Source organism: Hemicordylus capensis, chromosome 5 (assembly GCF_027244095.1).
Source record: "Hemicordylus capensis ecotype Gifberg chromosome 5, rHemCap1.1.pri, whole genome shotgun sequence".
NCBI lineage: Eukaryota > Metazoa > Chordata > Lepidosauria > Squamata > Cordylidae > Hemicordylus > Hemicordylus capensis.
The window spans coordinates 170,586,248-170,606,705 of NC_069661.1; the positions used below are offsets into that span (position 1 = coordinate 170,586,248).

The 20,458-nt window shown below is 42.6% G+C and overlaps 1 protein-coding gene across 5 annotated transcripts in view; it reads left to right on the plus strand.

Annotated features, from left to right (window-relative positions):
- LOC128327012 (ankyrin repeat domain-containing protein 26-like) overlaps positions 1 to 20,458 on the plus strand; it is a 241,575-nt gene that overhangs the window by 99,802 nt on the left and 121,315 nt on the right. For all 5 annotated transcript variants that reach the window (XM_053255066.1, XM_053255067.1, XM_053255069.1 and 2 more), the window contains one exon: positions 8,977 to 9,029. In XM_053255066.1, the coding sequence (XP_053111041.1) occupies positions 8,977 to 9,029 (53 nt within the window). The remainder of the gene's footprint in view (positions 1 to 8,976; positions 9,030 to 20,458) is intronic.

Consider the following 20,458-nt stretch of genomic DNA (forward strand, 5'->3'; position numbering starts at 1 on the left):
CCCTGCTTTTTCTAGGGATAAAACACACCAACTCAACTCCTACCTTGGAGGAAGAAGATCTGGAAGTGATCAGTCATCATGAGAAATGGGGTTACTGTGCCTTCAGGGTGGATTAATTAGCCTCTTTCTGGCACCCCTCCCTGCTACACATACTCAGTGCCTTCCTTTACTCGAGAGTCGGGCGCCATTTTGATTCAGTTTCTTTTTGACCACTGATGCATCAAGACCTTTGAGTTGCTGCTCCTCAGTGATTAGAAAAGAAAGTTTTATTTGATCGGATTTGATTGTGTTTTTTGACCTACGGACTGTGAGTTTACTATTCTTTGGTTTCTGGACATTGGATTTAGTTGGAATTCTACAGCTTTGGTATTAGAATGGAGGAAGCAGAGAGAGAAAATACTACTTTCAAATGTTTTTCTCAATGAAGAGCAAAATTGCCTTCTACTAATGAGCATGACCTGCACCTGTTGTGTTTGGGAGAACAGCATGTCCCTACCACTTTTAGGATTTGCAAATTCTTTCAAATCAAATTGAAAAATTGATTGTTGCCCCTCAGAGTGGCTCTGTATGGCGACGCGCTGCACCCACCGATGCCGAGACTGGAGTTGACATTGAGATCAACATCTATGGGTTGGGTGCCGAAGTTGACATCAATGGTTTCGATGTCTGAGTCAGGGTCTGTGTGCCTAAAACCCTGGTGAGTGACCCGGAAGAGATCATCTTCAAAAAGCCGAGAAGCTCCGATGCCAGACATAAGAAAAATAAACGGCATCGAGTCTCTTCTGACACAGACTCTTCACCTCCAAAGAAACATAAATTGAAGACTCCATGTCCATCGAGATCAAGGACGCCTTCACCTATGTCAATTCAATGTCAAGATTCATCGACATCTATGGATTCTTCATTACCAAAACCTTCGACATTGAAGACGTCTCTCCCCTGGCCCTCTAATGTGTCCTTTGACATTGACGGTCATGTCAATGTTGACATCAATTCTGACCCCGATACCGAGCGTGTTCCTATCGATGGCCAAAGTCTAACAGGGATTGACTCAATGGAATGTTCCAAGATCACCATTGGCAACGGTGCCTCCTCATTCCTACAAGCCTCTGATGTTATCTCCAGCGCGGACGCCAGTGAGGTCTTCTCTGCTGTTTGACAATACTGATGATACCTTCTTCGATCAGAGCACTACAACATTGCTAATGTGTATGTGGACTCTTCCATCAGCACTCCTTCTGGCTCCGTGTTTCAGGTGTTCCTGAGTGGCGACTTGGACGTTGATGTTGATGCGGAAGGAGACTCAACTCTCAAAACTCCATTTATGTCACCTTTGCAAGTTCTACAACCAGAATGGGTCTCTCCTCTGTCAAACTGTTATGACCTGATTCGTTGATTGCCACTTTGCCGCCCACCACCACTGCGACTCTGTGGAGGTCATTTTCTACATTTGTCCCTTTGCAACCTTTTGTGCCACAAAATGACCCTCTACATGCATGTGGATTTAGACACATAATGTCTCTTGTGACACAACTGGACTTCACAGAATTTCAATTATGAATGGTGCAGCATAAGCTGCAAGGCCATATTGCACAACAACTATCTGTCTCTGTACAACAATGTGTGCTGCCTCCTCAGCTTGCTGCCCCCCCCCCATCTTTGTTCTACGTTTGTGGTGACCATAGGGGTGAACCAGGGTATTCAGACTACACCCCTTCTGGTTGATGTGCCTGTTGCAGCACCGTCTTTACCTCAGCATCTAATAATGCACCTCCTATTGGAGACATGAAGATCACTCCCCCAACTCCCACCTTGTGGGAAGAAATACAAATTTTATTGGCGAAAGGGGCAATAGTGCCAATGTGGTGGACAGATCGGCTGAAGGGATTCTGCTCGTGTTATTTCCTCATCCCGAAACTGGGTGATCAGGGCGATTATGGACCTCCGAGGCCTCAAGCAATTCATAGATGCACGCAAGTTCTGTATGACAACAGTGCATGGAACTTTTCCACTCCTCACCAAAGAGTAGTGGCTTGCTACGTTAGATCTCAAAGACGTGTATTTTCATGTTGAGATTCAACACAACCACTGGAAATACTTGTGGTTCACCGTAGGAAGCTCAGTATTCCAGTACAGGGTCTAGCTCTTAGGCTTGTTTATGGCACTGAGGGTTTTTACCAAATGTATGGCGGCATTTGTAGTTTATCTGTCCAAGCAAAGTATAGTTGTGTTCCCATTTTTAGATTACTGGCTCCTGGTGCACCAATACAGGTCAGAATTGGAGTCCCAGATCCAGTATGTCTTGCAACTGTTGGAGGACTTAAGAGTCCTGGTCAATTTGGCCAAGTCAAAACTGCAACCAACAAGATCGATAGACTAGAATGGAGCAATGTTGGACATGCTGTTGAAGTGAGCATAGCTCCGGAGGAACGATATCTTTACATTTGATCTTTGGTGGAGGTGCTCGAAAACAACCACTATAGTGGGCTGATCAGGTTCAGAGGTTGCTCTGCCTCATGGCCTCTTGCAAAGCTACCATCCTCCATACTCACCTACGTATGTGGCAACTACAGCTCTGGTTTCTGCAGCCATTCCGCCCAAATGTCTGCAGATGCTGCTGGAAATTGCCCTGCCTGTACTGAAGTCCTTGCGATAGTGGTAGGTGCAGGAGAATCTACTTCAAGGCAAAACTTTCTAATCTCCAACAAGATGGGTTACAACAAATGCCTCCTTGTCAAGGTGGAGGGCACATTGCGGGAGTCATCAAACTCAGGGCCTGTGGATGGCACAACATCGGGAAGCCAGTCCTTCAAACCTTAGCAACAAAACAGACCAAAATAAGTAAGGTAAGTTTTTTTTGGGGGGGGGGATGTTCAGAGAGAAGGTACTCTGATGGCGGCGTTTCTGGCTCTAAAGTCTTTTTGAGTTCCTAATAAGGGACTCCACAGTAAAACTTCAAATGGACAATACTACGGCGAGTGCCTATGTCAGTCATCAGGGAGACACATTTTTGAGGTCTCTATGTGCTGAGCACACAACTTTGAAATTGCTTCATTTCCCAAAATGTATTTGTCATCCACATCAACGGTATGGAGAATGTCTTAGCAGATTACTTGAGCAGGACATTGGAAAATCAATAGCATCATGCATGGGAGCACAAGCAAGTGTGCCTGGAACGTCTGACCACCACATGGGGTATTCCCCAGGTGGATGTTTGCAATGGAAGAGAACAGGAAATTTCCACGATTCTGTTCCAGAGCAGGCATTGTGCGAGCATCTCAGGGTGATGCTTTTCAGTACAACTGGAACAAGGGTCTACTATATATGTTGCCTCCACTACCCCTGGTCAACATAGTTGTAGGCAAGCTGATACAAGACGGTACAAAAGCTATTTTATTTTATATTTTATTTTATTTTTTTATTTTATTTTATTCTGCCCTTCCAAAATGGCAGAGGGCGGTTTACAATTAAAATACACCACTAAAACAGTAAAGAGCTAAAACAAATTAAAAAACAATATAACAATTAACAATTTAAAAACATTTTGAAAATTAAACAATTACAATGATTAAAACCCCCGAAATCGGGTTTTGAATTTTAAAATAAACCAGAAATTTAAAACCCCACAATTTAGGAAGCTGAGAAAGCTTGGGTGAAAAGAAGGGCTTTCAGGTGTTTTTTTGAAAATTGCCAGAGATGGGAAAGATTGCATCCCAGCAGGGAGCGCATTCCACAATCTCGGGACAGTGACCGAGAAGGCCTGTCTCTGTGTCGCCACCAAACGAGTTGGCGGTAACTGGAGACAGACCTCCTCAGATGACCTCAATGGGCGGTGGGACTCATAACAAAGAAGACGCTCTCTTAGGTACCCAGGGCCTAAGCAGTTTAGGGCTTTTTAAGTTATAGCTAGCACTTTGTATTTTGTCCAGAAACCTATTGGCAGCCAGTGTAACTCCATCAGTAAAGGAGTGACATGGTATCTCCGAGATGAACCAGAGATAAACCTGGCTGCCGCATTCTGAACCCACTGAAGTTTCCAGACTACGTACAAAGGCGGCCCCACATAGAGCGCATTACAAAAGTCAAGTCTGGAGGTTACCAGCAGATGTACCACAGTTTTGAGTTCTTTGATCTTGAGAAACGGGCGTAGCTGGCGTATCACCCGGAGCTGATAGAAAGCACCCCGGCCACCGCCTCAGCCCGAGAAACCAAGGAGAGGTGTGAATCCAGAAGTACTCCCAGACTGCGAACCTGTTCCTTTTGGGGAAGTGTGATCCCATCTAGAACAGGCAGATCAAAATTGTCTCTAGAGTTCTGACCCCGCACAATAAGTACCTCCGTCTTATCTGGATTCAGCTTCAGTTTATTCTCCCTCATCCAGCCCATTACTGCTTCCAGACAGGAATTTAGGCAGGATATGCCAGCTCCTGAAGAAGTTGACATGGAGAAGTAGATCTGGGTGTCATCAGCATACTGATAACACCCAGCTCCAAATCCCCTGATGATCTCTCACACCGGTTTCATGTAGATGTTCAAAAGCATTGGAGAAAGTACGGAGCCTTGAGGGACACCATACTTAAGCTCAGGTTTTGAAGAGCAACAGTCTCCAATCAACACCATCTGGAATCTATCCGAGAGGTAGGAGCGGAACCACTGTAAAACAGTGCCTCCCACGCCCAACACCCTCAGACGTTCCAGAAGGATACTGTGGTCAATAGTATTAAAAGCCGCCGAGAGATCCAAAAGGACCAACAGAGTCACACTTCCTCTGTCAATTGCCAATTGGAGATCATCCATCAAACCAATCAAGGCAGTCTCCACTCCATAGCCCGCCTGAAAACCAGTTTGAAATGGGTCTAGATAATCAGTTTTCTCCAAGAGGGCCTGGAGCTGAGAGGCCACCACACTTTCAATTACCTTGCCCAGCCATGGGAGGTTGGAAACAGGCCTATAATTGCTCAGCTCCGAGGGATCTAATGCAGGCTTCTTTAGAAGAGGTCTAATGATTGTCTTCTTAAGACAAGGAGGCATCCTGCCCTCCCTCAGAGAAGCATTTATGGTATCCACCAGGCTGTTTACAACAACCTCCTGCTAGATCGAACAAGCCATGTTGGACAAGGGTCAAGAGAACAAGTGGTAGGCCTCACCACTCCAAGCAGCTTGTCCACATCCTCAGGAGTCACAAACTGAAAACGATCCAGTTGAATCACATAAGAGGAGTTGTTTGGCACCTCCAGCTCAGACATCAAATTAATTGTGGAGTCTTCATCTAGGTCGGCCCGAATCAGAGAGATTTTATCTGCGAAAAACTCTTTAAACACATCACAGTGGGTAACTGATGACTCCAAATTCTGGTTAAAGGGGGGGGCAGATACTAATCCCCTCACAACCCTGCACAACTCCGCTGGACATGAATTCGCAGAGGCTATACGGGCAGAAAAGAACTGCCTCTTTGCCGCACGCATTGCCTGAACATAGCTCTTTAAATGTTTTCTATGTCACAATCTGTCAGATTCGAGTTGAGTCTTCCTCCACTTGTGTTCCAGTCGCCTACCTTGCCGTTTCAGCCCCTGTAGATCTTCTGTATACCAAGGGGCCAATTTTGAAGTGGGTCGGAGGGGACACTCTTTGACCTCAGGGAGCACTGCCAACAACCCACATAGCTTTTCTCTGCTCCTCTGTAATGCTAGGTCGGTCCAAAATAAATCTGAACTCATCCATGATTTGATCATGGATGAAGGGGCCGACCTAGTATGTATTACCGAGACTTGGTTGGGGGAGGCTAGTGGTCCAGTTTGGTCCCAGCTTCTCCCTCCAGGATATTCTGTAGAGGAGCAGATGAGGGGACGTGGGCAGGTTGGTGGAGTGGCTGTGGTCTGTAAGGATAACATCTCCCTTACCAGGGTCCCTTTCAGGGTATTGGACCATATTGAATGTGTGTACTTGAGTTTGGGGACCAGGGATAGATTGGGACTTCTGTTGGTGTACCGATCGCCCCGCTGCCCAGTAGAATCCCTTACTGAGCTCACGGACTTGGTCGCGGAACTCACGTTGGAGTCTCCCAGACTCTTGGTGCTGGGGGACTTCAATGTTCATTTCAGGACCAGTCTGTCCGGGGCAGCTCAGGAGTTCATAGCAGCCATGACAACTATGGGCCTATCCCAAGTGGTTTCTGGACCGATGCATATTGCAGGTCACACACTTTGATTTGGTATTTTACTCTGATCAGGGTGGTGTTCCGTGGGTGGGGACTCACCAACATCTGGTTAAGGTTGGACTTACAACCACTTCCCACCTCCATAGGGGCGAGGGGCCCATTAGAATGGTCCACCCGAAGAGGTTATTGGATCCATTAAGATTCCAAGAAGCCTTGGAGGGATTTAATGTTGGCTTTGCAGGTGATCCTGTTGATGCCCTAGTTGAGAGTTGGAACAACTTGCTCATCAAGGCAGTAGACATGATTTTAGTGATGCCATGGTGACCACGCCAACCAGTTTGCCTCGCTACTCAGACTGATGGGGAACCATTATTTTCATCTGCCTCTTGGCTCAGATTTGCTAACAGGAGATGGAGTTTGATTAGTGCATCTGGCTCTGTGGATGCTGTGGCTGACAGCGAGGAAAGTCGGCTATTAAAGAGAATCCTGCTAAACTGTTGTAGGCCTTCTACATGGAAAAGTTACACTAGTAGATGGAAGCGTTTTATCTCTTAAGCTAAGGACCATGGATTTGACCCATTCAGAGCTTGAATGGATCAGGTCCTACTGTACCTTATCAGTCTGAACAAATCTGGTCTGGTGAATGTATCCTTACAGGTGCATCTTGCTGCTATTTCAGCTAAGCACAGAGGCTGGCAAGGCAGAACCGCCTTCTCTCACCCTTGATGCAAAACATTTCTGCGTGGCATCAGAAACCTATACCTCTTATATGCCACCTGGCTGAGCAGTGGAGTCTATCTCTAGTGCTGACTTCACTAACGGAACCTCCATTTTTGCCACTTCATGAGGTGTGCTTGCATTATCTGATGCTAAAGACCGCTTTTCTCATCACTACTGCCATCACTACAGTACATCACTGTACAGTACATACTGTCGTGTTAGTAAAATTGCTGCTTTATGGGCCGATATACCATATACGCAGTTCTTCTCCAACAAGGTGGTTATGCATACTGATCCATCTTTCTTACTTAGGGTGGTAACAGAATTCCACTTGAATCAAAAAATCGTACTTCCGTAATTTTTTCAAGAACCTGAGATGCACTTGGAATGGGCTTTACGTTCACTGGATGTCAGGCACTGCCTTCTCCATTACCTGAAAAGAACAAAAGACTTTCAACATACAAAGCTGCTCTTTGTATTATTTAAAGGCAAGAACAAGGGCATGCTGGTGTCAAGACAGAGGCGATCTCATTGGTTGGTTGAACTTATTTTCTTAACATACAAGTTACAGAACTGGCAACCTCCAAAAGGGGTGAAAGCACACTCCATGAGAGCGTATGCTACTGCTTCTGCTTCTTCTTCGGCTCTCTAATCTGGACTCTTTTTTTAAGGACTTGTGTGCAGCTGCCACTTGGAGTACACATATGCCTTTCATCAAGCATTATGCCATAGACCTACATGTGGCTGTTGAAGCCAAATTTGGGAGAGAGGTACTCAGAGTTTTAGAGTAGTGGGTGGAATGGCTGCGCCCTCCGCCATGGTGTGGGGGAGCTGGTTAGTCACCCATTCCTTATGATAATGGATCACTTCCAGATAAACAGGTTGCTTACCTGTAACTTATGATCTGGAGGTGTATTCCCTGTAACTTATGATCTGCAGTATTCCCTGCAGCCCTGGTTAGCAGCGCCCCCGAAATGCCCAACACACTGCTGACCGTGGCTGCAGGAAAGCACACTGCAGCCCCACATGCCTGCTTTTTACCAGACCACTGGCAGGGGGGAAATGGTGAGGCGGGGGCTGGCAGGTAGGTAGTGCCTTCCCTGCCCCTTAAAGGAACCGCCCACTGGGTGTGCACGGAACTGCCAGGTGTGCATGGAACCGCCAGAACATGTGGCTGACCCACCACCTTTGCTACGCTCTCTACAGTGGTGGACCAGAATATACTCACTCTCTGTGGGTATACCCTTTGAACTACCAGTCCCATTGATCCTAAGAACGGATGCCTCCTGAAAAGGATGTGGGGTATCACATTTTTGAATGATCTCTTTTGGGGAAAAGATCACTGTAAGTAGCAATCTAGCACAGCAGACAGAAGGTTGAGCTAGAATGTTTTGGCCTTTCTGTGCTAGGTTTTTTGTTTGCTTTTGTTTTTATCTTTCATTGAGACTTTTGCACAGGGTAGCATTCAAAATGACATCCCCACTGGTAGTCTGAAGTGGTGTAGTCTTCGTTCTGTATAGAGATGTAATTTTTGAGAGTTCTTACCTAGCCATCCTAACTTAATGCCAGCTTTGAATCAAATTGTCTTTGCTTTTGCAAGGAGTAGTCATAGAGAGAGAAATACTAGTACAGTCTTCCAGGAAACAGGTTCTAAAATATTAAAAGTACCAGTTATTCAGAGGTTTCCTTACTGTTTATTGCTGTTTAGCTGTCAATTCTTTAGCATTAAGTATATTGCAAACTTACCATAATGTGGTGAGTCCAGTAGGCTTTTAACAGATTCTTAAAAATGCCCTGTTAATGGCTGCTTTTGTGTTAGAACCCAAGAACTTACAATTATGTATTTCTCTTTTAGTCTTGCCATACAAGTATTTAACAGAAATTGCATAGGCTTGTTCAGCATCCTTTTTTCTCCTTTGTCTTCTGCTATTTTTGTTCTTAAAAAAAATCACTTTACTGCATCAAACCCACTTGACAGACATTTTGAAATCTTATAGCAGAAATATTCTGATATGATACTATCAAATTTGTCATGCTTATTTGCGAAGAACAAGGTATCATACAGATTATAACAATTACAAGTATACTCATTCTTACAGGGCAGCAGAGTAATGAAGAAGCAATCAAGGAAACTGAAAGTGATGAAAATGAGGTATGTATATTAAAAAGCTAACTTGAACACTGGCTGCATGATATGTGACTGAAACAAACATTAAAATCTGCAATCAGATTTCATTAATTCATTTTGATGGTTTATGCACACACACACGCACCTCTACATCTGTTGTTAGTGCTTCTGCAGATGTCTTTGGATCTCCTGCTTCCCATCTCATACGTAACTTTAATTTTTTGGCTGCCCACCACTGCAGCACCCTGCCCCCCGATGCTGGTTTCTGCTGGCTCTCCCCCCTGTTGCTGTCCTCTGTGGCCCGATCACTGTTGCTGGCCTCCTCCAGCTTCCCCCACCCACCTGCCACTGGCCTCCATGGCTCCTGCTCTCGCTGCTGGCAACCCTCCCTTTGCTGACCATAGTGCAATATGGTGACATCACTACTCTGGTGCAAGCCCATCCCAGCAGTAATCGATGCTGGAGCAGTGGTGTCGTTATACTGTGTTGTGGCTCGGGGAAAGATATGGCAGGGGACTGCAGAGGCCTGCAGTGTGTGAGCGTAGCAGCTCCCTCCTGCCCCTGGCGGCCCATATACATTTACCTTCAGCCAAGCTTCTCACTCCTTCCCCGGTCTAATAAATCTCTGTGTACTTCTAGTGTCTAAACTGATGCAGTGTATTCATAACCATGAAGTGTATGGTAGTACCCTTGCCAGGAATTTAAAGTACATCTAGAAGACAGAACTGGTTTTAACTGAATGGGAACTTCCTTAAGATTGCTAGTTTCTGTTAATACATTCTCAGAAGCCTCTCTCGATAAAGTAATAAATGAAGAGTGGCAAAAAAAAAAAAGACTTGTTTTTGAAAATAAAGAACATTCAACACACATTGACTCCTACCACACCTGTCTCTAATCCTATAGATCAGAAACTGTTGGTGAGGTATTGCTCTGTAGCTACCCTGGACAGCTTAGGGCCCATGGGTTGGAGCTGACCCACAGGACCAGAGCTGGTTCAGTTCAGTGGATGCCTGAGGCAAGGCGCACACAGTGCTGTCCAGCTCACTGGACCAGAGTCCATGGTCGCCACCCCTCTTCCAACCTCTTTTTCCTTACCTCCCCTTCCACCTCCCCCTGCCTGCCTTCAGCTTGTTCCTGTCCATTGATTTTTAAAAAAAAAAGAATTGTTGCTTCATTAGTAATAGAAAAAAAACAGGTTACATCTCTGAGATTGACATAGTCATACATGAATAAGAGCAATGACTTATCCACAGCTTAGAAAACAAGAAGAAAAAGGACACAGTATTTATATTTAAGTATACTTAAATGAGTAAAGGTAATCTGTAAGAAAAAGAGAGTAGATCTGAAAAAAACTATATCTAATTGTCAGAGAGAAAATAAAATTTAAACCTCTCACAGAACACTCCCCCGGACTTAATCAAACGATTCAGAAAAAGATTAATTAATGAAGAAGACAATGAAAATGAAAAAACACTAGTTCTGCCATAACAGAAAAAGTATATGTGTGGTAAACACAAAGCCACATATCCACCAATATTCTATAATCAAAATTCCATCTTGTCCCATACAGGTGTATAAAACGCCATAATAAAGTAAATGACAGAAATCAGTTAAACCTTCAATAGTCCTCCTCCTCATTTTAACAAACAAACAAACAAACAAAAAACCAGAGAGAAAAGTCAAAAGATATTCTTTCATGAAGAGGTGGACTAACTTCAGCTGACTCTGAACTCTATAACCCACAAGTGGGAGAATAAGCTATCAAGCTATGATACTAGGATCTTTCCCCATATATACATAAAGTCCTTCTCAATTTCCTTCTAGTTGTTTGCATCACAACAAGTAGTTCATTAAACAGTTACTATTATAAATTTTTCATAACAAACAATAAAAGCCCATAGGGGGAAAGTAAAATAAAATAAAAATAATAAAGAAAGAGATGGGAATGATAAAGATATGTTTCTGAAAAATTGAAACTAGATTTCAATTAGAAACTGGAGCTAACTTCAATTAATTGTTCAAAATGCTCAAACCAAGACTTAAGAATACCAAAAAAACCCAAACACTGAAATTTCCAAATAGAATATCTTGATATATAATCCTTTTAAAACTATAATGTCATATAATGGAATATAGCCAATAATCTTATTCCTTAAATTTAAAAATATTATCAATCTTGCAGCCACTTATTTCTAAAGGTTAATTCTAGAGGTCCACTCTCCCCTAATTCACCCATTCTTAATATGTTCTTGTTTCTTCCATAAAAAGGAAAGAAAAAACAAAAAGAAACAAAAGACAAAAATATGTGGCAGTTCCTTAAGTCATTAGGACTATCGGGTTTTGGTTGAAAAGCCAATTAATGAGGTATCATATTTAATTATACTGAGAGTTAAAATCTATTAAATGAAACCCTAAATTAATCACATCAATTATCGTTTCTTCCATGAAGATATGTGACGATTCCTTAAGTCATTAGAACATTTGGGTATATCATAAAGAATCTTAGTTTTTGAATAGGTTATTTCAGTGTTAAACCCTATATAGAGCTCCCTAAATCTCAATGTTTAAAAAAAGGGGGGAGGGGACAATTAACACTGGGAATACTTTGAAAAGCCAATTAATAGGGTATATTATTTAATTATACTCAAAGTTAAAACCTGTATATGAATCCCTAAGTAAATCACATATTTTTAAACACACACACACACACACACACACACACAAGGAAGGAGACCTCAAAAGGAGATGAAAGGAGAGAGAGAGGAAAAAAGCATTGATATCGTAAGCTCAGAGGGAAAGAGAGGTAAGAGAGAAAAGATAATTCCAATATACTAAAAATATAGCAAGGAGAAATAAAATGCTGATAGATACACCACTAAAAATGTGGGGCATTTCATTCATGCCAGCACAAAGACCAAAAAAAAAAAGGTGAACGTCTCAGCTGCAACTCACATAACTTTAACTTCTATGCTGGGGGGCGGGGGAGTTATCAAGTTTCTATAAAGTGAAATTCCTTCAGTTAGAATCCTTCCGCGTAAATCTCTCCATAGCCGCCTATCCAAAAGCCAAATAGTTCTAATAAAACATGCCCAAAAGACATACAACTAAGGCAAATAAGCTTTCAGATAAGATTAAAATACTAAGACCCATTTTTGTGAAATCTTCTTAGATTATCTTAAAGTAAAACACTACTTACCAGTCCCCCTGCTTACCAGTTTCCCCTCCTTGTATTTAACAAAAAGTACCATGAGTGCAACATCAACACTCAATAAGAACAAGAATAATAAATCATCACCACTCCTACTCAGCTGAGTAACAAGTTTAGGAATTCTTCAAAGTAAAGTCTAAGTCCCGATACGAAATGCTGATTGACATTAATTGCTATTAAGGTCACTAGCTATTAAACAGAAGTTCCATCAGTGGTGTTAAACTAGCAAAAGATAGGAAAGTCCTGATTCCAATAAAGAAAGAAAGAAGTGGAAAGACAATCTTCTTCTGCCGAGTTCTCTCCAGTTATTTTTATTTCCCCAATCAGAGCTTCAGATAGTTGGTAATGAGAAGATAATTGTCCAGCCATAAAACACTTTGTCAGCCATGCAAACAGAAGGAGCTATAAACTGAGGGAGTTCTTTCAAGGTCCCACCAAGCAGATCCTCTCGAGACTCAAATAGACTAGGTCTTTTCAACTAGGACTTTATAAGTAAAACATAAGCTGGTTTAATTGTGTAAATATGTGGCATTGCAAAGCAATAAAAAAACCCAGATCCATTAAAAAGCCATTTTCTCTCCAAGCCAGTCTTCTTCTTCATTCCTCTTCTCCATTGCAGATGCCATACATTTCTGCTGAAAAGTTCAAGGGAGGTTCTCAGAAAATATGAAATCCATAATCACCTCCAACGAATGCTATGAGTGAATTAGAGATCAAGATAAAATCAGTAATTGCTGGACTCTCAAACGTTTTTAAAAATTCTTCATCGTAAAACTGAAAGCTGATAACATTGGAATGCTGAGCTCTCTAGCGAAGTCCATAGAATGATTCAAAAATAGAAGATAGTTAAAAATAAGCAAAAATTAGCAATAAAAAAGCCATAGATCTGACAGACTCACAGCTGTAGTCATCTCAGAGATTTATTAGAGGAAAGCAGATAGGAATATATGTAGCAAGGTCATCCTTAGCGAGGCTGGTGGAAACCTCTCCTGTTCAGCCTGATGCTTGAAGCAGAAAGGTCTCTCCCAGCAAGGGTCGTCCAGAGTCCTCCAGACTTTCTCAAGCCTGGAATCTCCCCAGACTCCCCTCCAGTCGGAGTGGGGAGGCCAAGCTCTGCACGCATTCTTATCTTCACATTGATAATGAAGATATTTAGACCAAACGGGAGTAAAAACACCCGAGAGGTTAGTTGGCGGCTTCCTGCCAGGACGCCATATTTGCTCTAAATCTGTTTCTGTCCATTACATGCCTAAGGCAGATGAATGGCATTTGTGACTAGGAGCAGAAGGGAGTAATGTGCCCCATTGCCTGCTGCCTCCAGCTCTCATCCACTGAATAGATCTGAGCTGGAGGCAGCAGGTAAGGAAGGGGCATGCTGCTGGAGGAGGAGATTATGAGCAGGAGGGAGTAAAGTGCAACTTCCTTGTTTGCTGCTTCTAGCACCCATCTGATGGACAGATGCGATCTGGAGGAAGCAAGCAAGGAAGGGATGCATTTCTTCATCCTGTTCATGTGCATCCATCATCTACTTATTGCAAGTGATGGACAAGTGCAAGCTGGAGGAAGCAAGCAATGAAGGGGTACATTGCTCCCTTCTGTTTGCATCCTTCCTCAGCAGCACACCATTTGCTTGCTGGCTGGCTCCAAATTTAATCTGTCCATTGGATGTGATCTGGAGGCAGCAAGCACTGAAGGGAAACATAACTCCCTCCTGCTGCTCATGCCTGTCCATTGCCTGCCCGAAGCAGGCAATGGATGTGAGGAGGAGGCAGCAAGCAGGCAGGGCAAAGGAGAAGGGAAGTCCACTTTAAGTGAAGCACAGGGCATTGCTGGGGATGAGCAGCAAGTCCGCTGCTCCCCTCACAAGGCTCAGAGCTTTGGTAGCATATGGATTATAATGGTGGTGTTAAGTCTGCCACAGTGTGGTGGGCAGGGTTACATTCTCACCCCTGCATAAAAGGTCATGGTTGGTTCTGGCCCACTAGGGCATTTGAGTTGTGCACTCCCGCTCTGGATGGAGCATAATAATGGAGCATAATAATGGAGCAAAGGAAAGGAGTAAAAAGCCCTGCCAGAAGGACTTATCTGCTTCTCTGTAACAGCGATATAACAGTTACTGGAGAATTCAGAAAGTAGACAGCATTTTGCAATCTAACATATGCTCTTGTGATTCTTGCTAGGGGTGTGCACGGAACCGCGGAGCTGCGGTCCGGCACTGGGGTGGGGGATTCCATTGAGGGCGGGGGAGGTTTTACTTACCCCTCCCGCGCTTTCCTCACTCCGGCGCCGTATTTCCTTTACAAATCGGGCGGCAGGATACCTCCCTGCCACCCCTTTCCCCGCTGGGCTCCTTGTTCTGTTGGTATATTGCCTGTACTTCAGCTGCACAACACCCAGAACGTCAGCTGATGAAATTCCAGTCTCCATATGATGGGGAAACTCCACCTACTAGATTTCTGCCTGTCATTCAAAGAATGACAGGCAGAAACTCAGGAGGTGACATTTCCCCAGCATTTCCCCCCTGGCCCTTAAAAAAGAACTCAGCAGCCTTTTCCCCTTATTAGAAACATGGAGGGCGGTAAAAGCTGTGAGGCCTAGTAGTTTTGAGATAAAATAAAGCAAAAGGAAGGAGGAGGCCACTGTCAGAAGCAGCCAACGACCACTGCTAAGCAGCTGAGGCCAATGTGATACAGGGGAACAGGTCTAATCTACCTTAGAGACTATTCAAGCATAATGGTAGCCTTTATATTCAAGCAGTTTCTCCTTCCTTGGGGAAGGGCGGGGGGAGAGAGATTTCACCAGCAGTGACAACAGTTTTCTCAGCTGTTTCCAGGGCTAAAGAAAAAGTGCAGAGGACACTGGTGAGCCAATGTTGAGGAACATTGACACTGGTGAGGAACACTTTCTGTCTACCAGGTTCCTCCAGCAGCTGTGTTAATGGAAATGGTTTCTGGAGGGAACATGGTAGCTATTGAGGCAACCGTCTTCAAACCAGGAAGCCTATTGCTTGCACAGGTTGATATGTTGGAAGGGTCCACTGGGAACCTTCCTAAGGGCCAAGTTGATGAATTCTGCTCCCCTGACAGAACAGCTTGACTCAAGCTGGAAATTTTACAGCTTCTGAACTTCTCGTGGGACTCTTCATGAGAGAAAGGACATATTCACACCACCCATGAAGTGGCTTTTCAGCCCTGCCTTCTTGGTCCCAGAAGTGGAGTCCTAGCCTACCTAGAAAATGCCCTACCCCCAACAAGAACAGAAGTTCACCAAGTAAGATCTTTATCTCTCCCTAATTTGGGGGTTGGTCAGGTGAGAATTTTAAGTATGTTGCATATAGGAGAATGGAGGAAATGTAGGTATTATTTATAATTAAGTTGCAGTAAAATAATCCTTAACCATGTCTCCTAAATATCATACATAATATATTTAGTAGTATTAATCCATTAAGCAGCTCATTATTAGGTAGTGTTGCAAAAATTAAGTTTCACATTTCCCTGGCAGGGCAAAAACATGCTCCTATTGGTTGAGGTGATTATGACATCAGCACTGCTCCCTGCCTTGTGCAGGACAGAAGCCTTCTTTGGCACTGATTCCTTAAAATAACTGAAAAACTATTTGCAAAAGGAAATTCAGGAAATCTGCCATTTGTAGATTCCTACATGATAGCATGTTTCTTTGCTGGCAGTGAAGCTTACAAAGGAATGGAGAAGAGGGGAGTGAAGACGAGAAAGTTAGTAATCGAGTTGATTTTATAATTCAAAAATATCCTCTCCTCAAAATATCACTTTTTTATATGGTATACCAGTAAATAGGGGAAATACTTTAATTTGATTTTTCTCCCCCTTAAAAGGGGGGGGGAGTGACTATGTAGAGAAGGAGGGGAGAGCAAACATTGGCTCACCAGTGTCCTCTGCACTTTTTCTTTAGCCCTGGAAACAGCTGAGACAACTGTTGTCACTGCTGGTGAAATCTCTCTCCCCCCCGCCCTTCCCCAAGGAAGGAGAAACTGCTTGAATATAAAGGCTACCATTATGCTTGAATAGTCTCTAAGGTAGATTAGACCTGTTCCCCTGTATCACATTGGCCTCAGCTGCTTAGCAGTGGTCGTGTGGCTGCTTCTGACAGTGGCCTCCTCCTTCCTTTTGCTTTATTTTATCTCAAAACTACTAGGCCTCACAGCTTTTACCACCCTCCATGTTTCTAATAAGGGAGAAAGGCTGCTGAGTTCTTTTTTAAGGGCCAGGGGGGAAATGCTGGGGAAATGTCACCTCCTGAGTTTCTGCCTGTCATTCTTTGAATGACAGGCAGAAATCTAGTAGGTGGAGTTTCCCCATCATATGGAGACTGGAATTTCATCAGCTGACGTTCTGGGTGTTGTGCAGCTGAAGTACAGGCAATATACCAACAGGTGCTGCTTCCATCCTCATATGCTAGGTAAAGGTGCACCTGCTGAATGTCTACTTGTTGTACAACTTCTAAAAGTACTGGGCCTTCTGGCCTTTAAAAGGAACTCAACAGCCCTTCCCCCTTATGGTGTGCAAGCCTGGAGGGTGGTAAGAGCATTAGCAGTTCTGAGGTAAAATGATGCAAATAAAATAAAATGAACTACTAAAAATATGTATAACATAACAGTATTGGGGAAAATAAGTCGTTTCCACTGACAGTGACATAGTGACATGAATCACACATAGTGACACTCACTGAACAACTTTTCCTTTCTCACAGCGTCTACCCATGCTTTTTATCATTTCTTTTTGTAGGAACACCCACAGTGTGCCTTTCTTGCTGTACTCTTTTGCAATGGTACTATATGCCACTTACTGTATACCTTTAGGATTTTTCAAAATTACTATTGTTTTTGGTCAAATTATTACAGGAAATTTCACTCACCATGCTTACTAAGCAGGACTCAAAGAAAGACTGCACATGTGATGTCACAGCACAGCCAAGATAACTGCTGCCTGTTTGGGGGCGAACAGGAACTTCAAGCCTTGATTTCAGCAGCTTTCAGAGGAGAAAAATGACTTGTAATCACTTTTTGATGAGAACTGAAGAATTAAAAACAAAAATTAGGAGACATCCCCATGGGGCAGTGGTGGGGGGATATAGTTGTGAAAAGAGTGTTTTAATATATTCTCAAAGTTCAAATCCTTTCAACATTTGTAGCATAATTTTTAACACATTGGTTACTGTTTGCTAATTTTTCTTTGTCCATACTTGTATGCATAAGGATAAAAATGTAATAAGCACACCCAGCTCTGTAGAAAAACCATCCACTGGAAATCATACATACAACACAGAGGCTTTGTTTATTTATGACAAAAAGAAAACTGAAGCAGAAATTCTCAATGAAGAATCAAACATTGATCACAATCAGTTTGATATGGCACTGTGGGAAGCAAGATATGAAAAAATGTGGGTTGCAAATGAAAAAAAGGAAGCCAAAACCAATTTCAAAAGCATTACAGCAGAATTAAAGCAGATGTTTGGTGAAATTAATGTAAATGAGGAAATAAACGATACTCCTGAGGAAGGAAGATCACAAGATGGCTTCAGTGGTATATTGGAGAACATAAATGAGTCTCCACCACCTCATCTCTCTAAAACTACCATTGGTATACAAGGAAAAGATGATTCTGAAGATGTAATGCCTGTCATTGCTGAAAAGGAATTAAGCACTGAAAAATTGAATTTATATCCTCAAAATTCTGTTTCCCAGAAGCTTATTTTTAAGCTGTGTGAACATGGTAAACAAAATGTTGGCGAGAATGGGAATGCACAATGTCAAGCATTGTCTAACAATGTAGAAGATAAAAAAGTTAATATAAAAGAAGAAAGGAGTGACAATGTATTTGTTCAGTTTGAAACAAATGCGTGTGGAAAGACTACAGCTTCAGAAAAATGTACCGATACTTCACCAATGCATAGTTGTAAAGACATTGTTTTAGATGTAATTTTTAAAAATGTATCTATCAAGCAACCGGTGATCACAGATGATAGAAACACGCTTTTTGATGTAGCAAAATGTATAGCTCAAGAAACTGTACACCATTTTAATACTAGTGTTTTTAGAAATTCTACATTCAACAGTTGTAAAGATGAAGCTGCAATTGGAAATAAAGTGAAAAATTCTGACCAATCCCACCAGCAAGCATCAAAAAAAGAACTGGATGAAGAATTAGAATGTGATGTTGCAAGATTTAAGAATGAAGTAGGGATGTTGCAGATAGGATTCCTGGCACTGGAGAAAGAAAAAGCCCAGCTGCAAAAAGAGGTAGAAGAATACCTGCTGCTTTTCATTCTCTGGTCTTTCTTGTACCTCAGCCATCCTGTTCATTTCAGTTCTTCAACATTATTGGAAAGTCTTTTGTTGTTGGCTTTGTGAAATTTATGCGTTTTCAAGTGGATCTGGAAGCAAGGAGATTTTATATTCCTTTCTTCCATTCTGAATTAGGAGATCTTAAGAAAATTTAATTCATAGCTTTAATATCAAAAATCCTTACACAAAAACCCAAATAACTCAATATTTAAGTAGGTGCAACTTCAAAACAAACAAATTACATTCATTTTTTAGTGGCTTTGAATGTATTCCAAAATGTGAGAGTGACTTCTGAACAGGGTATTGATTGAACCTTTTTCATTTACTCTCATTCTTTCTTAGCACTTTTTACTTTGCTGTGTGAAGCACTTCTCTTTTGTTAGATGTATTCTCTTCACTTCAGTTTTATTGGTCACTTTTGTAAATAATGCCTATTTATCATTAGGTTCTATTTTGTTTATAATTGATTATTGTATAGCATTTAGACTAAGTGCATCAGCAGCATAACTTGTTGCACAAGCACAATGACTCCTTCTGTAAGCTTCTAAGTATACTGCATGAACACTACAGCTGGGTATGGAAATGATGAGAGGAGGGGAGGGCCTAATCCAGATGGACCTCAGGGTGTGTATGTATGGCCACAAGCCATTTTTGGAAAGAAAGAAAGAAAGAAAAACAGTTTCCTGTCTATAGACACTTAAATTGCATATCCATGCATAGGTGCAGGATAGAAAATTGAGAATGTGGATCAAATTACACTTGATGCCAGTGTTCTTGTAATAGTCATACAAGTTTGTAAAAGAAATTAGGATGAAGAAGAGTGTTCTGGAGACTAGTGCTAGAAAAGTCAGGAAAGTACAGCGTTATCCAGGAAGCAAAGAACTGCCCCAACAGGCAAATCCTTAGCTAGCCTGCCATCTAGGAATAGCCACCTAGTGACAATGCAGCAGCACACATGGTGATATTTGCTAGCCATTGAGCAAGGCTTAGTATTCTGTACAGCACCCAGAAACTGAAGGTAGACAACCCAAGGACAATGGAGAACAAAGGTAGGGGCTTGCATAGCAAGGAAAACTTCCCTCCCTCTGTAATCAAGAACTCTCTCTAATTGAATCATAGTTGGGGTCAAACCTATAAGAATAGCCATGCTGGATCAGGCCCAAGGCCTATCTAGTCCAAATCCTGTTTCACACAGTGGCTCACCAGATGCCTCTGAGAAGCCCATAGGCAAGAGGTGAGGGCATACCCTCTCTCCTGCTGCTGCTGCTACCCTGCAACTGGTATTTGGAGGCATCTTGCCTTTGAGGCCTACAGCCAGCAGACTAGTAGCCATTGATAGACCCCTCATCCATGAATATGTCTAAGCCCCCTTTAAAGTCATCCAAGCTAGAGGCCATCACCAAATCCCGTGGCAGAGAATTCCATAGGCTAAATCTGGATCGTGATCCATTCTAATTTATTTATTTATTTATTGCTTGCTTGCTTGCTTGCTTGCTTGCTTGCAATTCTATACAGCCTAGTATAGAAATCTCTAGGTGGTGTACAGATTTAACTATAATATAAAACAAAACATTTAAAATTCATAAAAACAGATAAAAATCACAATAGATAAAAACACATATTAAAATTTAAAACTTAAATCTCAATTAAAATTACCTGAGGGTAATTACCTGAGGAAACAGGTACGTCTTCAAGGTCTTTCTAAAAGCAAACAGAGAAGGAGATGCTCTTATTTCAGCAGGGAGCGCATTCCAAAGCCCTGGGGCAGCCACAGAGAAGGCCTGGTCCTGAGTTGCCACCAAATGAATTGGCAGCAACCATAACCGGACCTCTCCAGATGATCTTAATAGGCAACAGGGTTCACAACAGAGAAGGCGCTGTCTTAAGTACCCTGGACCTAAGCCATTAATGGCCTTATAGGTTATA